Source organism: Perna viridis, chromosome 12, assembly GCF_037379345.1.
Source record: "Perna viridis isolate PV_CMFRI_1.1 ecotype Kerala chromosome 12, ASM3737934v1, whole genome shotgun sequence".
Taxonomy (NCBI): Eukaryota; Metazoa; Mollusca; class Bivalvia; order Mytilida; family Mytilidae; genus Perna; species Perna viridis.
The window spans coordinates 31,460,588-31,465,117 of NC_142456.1; the positions used below are offsets into that span (position 1 = coordinate 31,460,588).

Sequence of the window (4,530 nt, forward strand, 5' to 3'; positions counted from 1 at the left end):
AGGACTGATTGGGTGAAACGGTAGACTGTTCTTGGTTTTATGCTCCTTTCTTTGTCCCGCATGATTACTATTCGTAATACCTCTAGATATACCATTATAGTTTCTTACTTGATGAATAACTTCGTTGAAATTTTGGCATTGGTAGAGTATATTTTTGTTTACAATTGCCTGTTATCTTGTCTTGTCTTTTTTTTTATGAAATTCATGTTAAGAAGTATTCGATACAAATCGGTATGATCTTTGCCTGATGCCAGTGATGGAGTATTAACATTAAAAAGGAGTATGGAGACTATCCTTCAGTTCAGTATAGTACTACAAGTAGTTGACTCTACTGGAGGGATAAATTTATGGCAGTGGCTCCTCACATTCGTGGACGGAGAGCCTTTTCAGGCTATTCGTCCACACATCCAGTTTGTGTCAATAACATGTGGAATTGTGACAAAAACACCCGATTCAGTACCGAAATATTGTAAAACTTAACCACTTATGTACAACTATTAATGGGTTTGCAAAATGTGATCACATTTAAGAAACTGGACAGTTTTCTATTCATGTTAAATATGTTAGTCAGGCTGCACATTTGATAGTTGAAGCAAGCCCCCATGCTTGATAATGGACAGATTTTATTTTGGTCAGGCATAAAACAAATGAAAACTGAAAAAAGAGATGAAGTCAATCTTATTAAATTGTTCCATTCACATGTACATTGTAGTAAAATTTAGTTAGTTTAAGACAAATACTGAAATTGTGGTTTTGAGCTTTGGCTACTTTAAGAATGGCTACATAGCTACATGTACATTTTATGTAAATATCCATCAATATAAGGATAAAGACTTTGGTCTGTTGGTTTAGAATACAAAGTCATTTTAAACCTATCAAAAATTAAGCCTACTCGTAATAATTATTCACATCACAATATATGATATGTTTTCCATTTGTTTTCTTTCTGCCCTTTCCTTTCAACTAAACGGTAAAATTGTTCCTCCCTGATGTCCAAACCTGCAATTAATCTAAGGCACATTTTTTTTTAGAAAAAATACTTGTCTGAGACATAGACCAGTAATTAAAGAGATTTGCAATTAACTGAAAACTCACACTATCACACAGCGGGGAACAAGATCTTGTACGTCTTACTAAATAGACCACGACAACTTGAATTTAAATGTTCACAACTAAAAATGTATTGGGAAAAAGGTAGTTTGATGAATAAGTGGAAAGGTCAGGGAATTTTGTTCATCGCCACATGATAATTTCAGTGATAAACTGGCTAATTAACAAGATTCTTATCTCTTTAGTTGTAGGTCTCTGTCTTAGAATATTCTTTTATAACATTGAGTGACATAATAAAATTTTGAAGTCTGTTCATAGATGATTTTCATCAATTCATTAATTTATACTTTTCCCCACTTCCAGTAAAATAATATAGGTGAAATGGCAGGTCACTCAATGATAAGCAAGGGAGAAATTCACGCAGGAAATCGTTTTTAATTTTATTAAGTAGAAAATCGATTTCAAAAGGCAAACAATGCTCTTACTTTCTATAAATAGAAAATGACCATTGATTATGATATTTTTGGAAGACCAGCAACGTTTTAGACTACTAAGTTTAGTTATAAAAGTATGTTTACTTTTGATCCAGTTTTTGTCCAGTAGGGCTGTATAATTCTGGAACAGTTCCAGATTTTCCAATTTAGAATATTGTCTATTGATATTTTGAGTTACAAACAATGTACTGTGAAATTATGAATGCTCTTCGACTAAGTATTAATCAAGTCTTGTGGCACAGGGTCTTTTGTTGCTTTTATGTTATTTGTTTTGTATTTTTTTTTTTCTTTTGTAATATACATGCACATGTGTTTTATCCTTTTTTATTTTTTTTGTGTGTATTATATGCATGACACATATTAGTACATGAGTAGTTTATCAACATAATCTATATTTTAATCTTAGGTAAGCTCAGCATCTGTTAAAATGGAAGGGAAGAAAAGTTTAGATGAAGTGAACCAACAACAAGATGACATTATAATACAGTTCTTTGAGTGTTTAGGTGAACTTTATCAAGAGCAAGCCAACTTGGAAACATACATGAAGAATGGTTATTTAATGATGTCACGGGCACGATACAGCATGGGAGTCAAATCTGTGGGCGTTTCTCAGTACGATGAAAACAATATGAAGGCCACAAAAGTAGTCATTGTAAACACAGAAAATGATTGTAATAATGATGATAAAACATTCCAGCTAGTCAATTCAAATAATTCATTGTTAGATACATCAAGTGACACTGTTTCTGAAGGCTTACGGCAAAGAAAGGTCACAGATAAAGTTGAAACAATCACACATGGTAGTGAAATGACGACCAAGAAAAAAAATGCACAAGCTAATGTCACTGACCCAATAAAATGGTTTGGAGTTCTAGTCCCACAAGCCTTGAGACAAAGCCAAGGTTACTTCAAGCAGGCCCTAGACTGTGCTGTGACTGTTTCAAATCTAAAATCAAAAGTTATTTTTTTGAAGGAACAGTATAAAACCCTGAAGAAGGAGAAACAAGTGTTATCATAAATGATTTATTCCAATTGTATTACATACATGGTGCTAGAAAAATATGGATTGCTAGTGAAGGAAATTTTTTTAAAATCAGAATTAGTATTGTAATTGATACAACATAGTGAACTGTATTAATGCTAATATTTAATTGATTGAAAGCAGGATGCACAACTTTGATGTTATGATCTTTCTGTAAGTTTGATACGTTAGAAGTAGAAAATCTCATTATGCAATTAACTTTGAACAAAGTGTATTAATTTGACAGTTTTTTTTTAAAACAAATTTAATGCATATACATGTATTGTCAGAATGAATTGTTAAAAAAAAAAATTCATGTATTGTCATTAAGACATTGAGACAATCAAGATGTAGATTTTAGTTGTCAATATACATTTGTAGATTATGTATATTAATCAGGGGCGGTTCCAGGTGAGGGCATAATGGGTGTATGGCCCCCCCCCCCTTTTCATAGAAAAAAAGAAATTAAAAACTAGAAATCATAATCTGCTAAATATTGAATTGGATGTGGCAATTTATCATTGTTTTCATAGATTTTCTCTTAAAACAAGCTTACATGTACATGTAGGTCCAGTTAAAGTTAATTTCTTGGTTCTCAGAGGCAGATTTGGGATCTTGGATCATTGTGGGGTTTGACACTGAGTGAAGCCAGGAAGGCAGAGTTTGTGAAAAATCAAGATCACAAGCAATTGCAAACAATTATTTGTCCCTAATTTTATGAGTGAGGGAGTTTGCTGCCATAACCCCCCAATGAACCAGCACCTGGTTTTTATGTCATTTTTGATTAAAACCAAGGAGAAAATGGAAGAAAAAAATAGAAATTTTGCCTAGATAGATTTTATTTTATGTATGTACAGCATAAGTATTGAGAAACATTCCTGGTATAATTGTTTTATGTACAGGGTACTCTATAGCAAGTGAAAGGTTTTTACTGATTTTGGGGATTGCTGCCTTGACACATATTGGAATAAGGAACCAAGTAAAACTTTTTTTTGGAGGAAAAGGGGAATAACTCAATTCAATACAGCATAAATTGTTTGATCTTACATGCAATTGAATTTTAATGGAGTTTCTCAATTAAATTTTGATTATAAATCAGCTGCATAGGAAAAGGTGAAAAGTTCCAATATATACAATTCCATATAAGGAACAAAAAAGGAAGGGAGGTTTCATTACATCGTACTTCATGTCTCATTATGTAATGTGAAATATTAAATTTATCAAAATCCAATTAAAATAGATATTGCCTCGAATAGGATGAAGACCCCTTTAACCTATTGAACTATGTACATTGGAGGACCAATATGGACACACAATTTATACTGAACAAAATTTTTGTGTGGTATAAAGTGAGCACTTTTGACACTCAGTTCTGCTGCCATTTCTACAACATCCTACTCCAAACCGCAATCAGTACTACTTTTTTGTTGTTGACAATGCAATAACAAAATATAACTGCAAATTTACTTTAAACATAAATCCCTAACAATATGCACATCCCAATTTGGTAATCAAACACTTCATTAGGTTTCATAACAATCCTTTAAGTTGTTGAGAAGTTGCCTACAAGGCATGAGACTTAAGTTCAACAGCCATCATTTCTACAATTTTAGTCCAAACATAAATTCCTGACAGTAAGATCATCTCCATGTGGTTATATTACATCACACCAAATTTCATAACAATATTAATGCCACAAGCTGTTAAGAAAATAGTTTAGACAGATGGACAGACAGGATGAAATCTACATTGTATATACCCCCCAAACTTTGTTTGACGAGGGTATAAAGATGCATATATAGTGTCCAGACTTGCCTCTAATGTTTAGGGAATGATATCTGCAGTCGTATCAAGTATGTATTTTTGTTATTCAAGATGTACATGTAGAAAACATTTACATGGAAATAAATGTTACATAAATGTCTTTGTTTCTCATCATTAATTAAAGAAAGATGACAGTAAAAG

The 4,530-nt window shown here is 32.3% G+C and overlaps 1 protein-coding gene across 2 annotated transcripts; it reads left to right on the forward strand.

Annotated features, from left to right (window-relative positions):
* Positions 1-63: 63 nt before the first annotated feature.
* LOC148602030 (vacuolar ATPase assembly protein VMA22-like) lies at positions 64-4,489 on the forward strand. Of its 2 annotated transcripts, none has more exons than XM_088554859.1 (2): positions 64-141; positions 1,951-4,489. In XM_088554859.1, exons 1-2 carry the CDS (start codon positions 112-114, stop codon positions 2,560-2,562), a joined length of 642 nt encoding a protein of 213 aa, XP_088410985.1. In that variant the 5' UTR covers positions 64-111; the 3' UTR covers positions 2,563-4,489. The 2 variants fall into 2 exon arrangements, with proteins under 2 accessions (XP_088410985.1, XP_088410986.1); XM_088554860.1 differs by lacking the exon at positions 64-141 and adding an exon at positions 278-299.
* Positions 4,490-4,530: the final 41 nt, after the last annotated feature.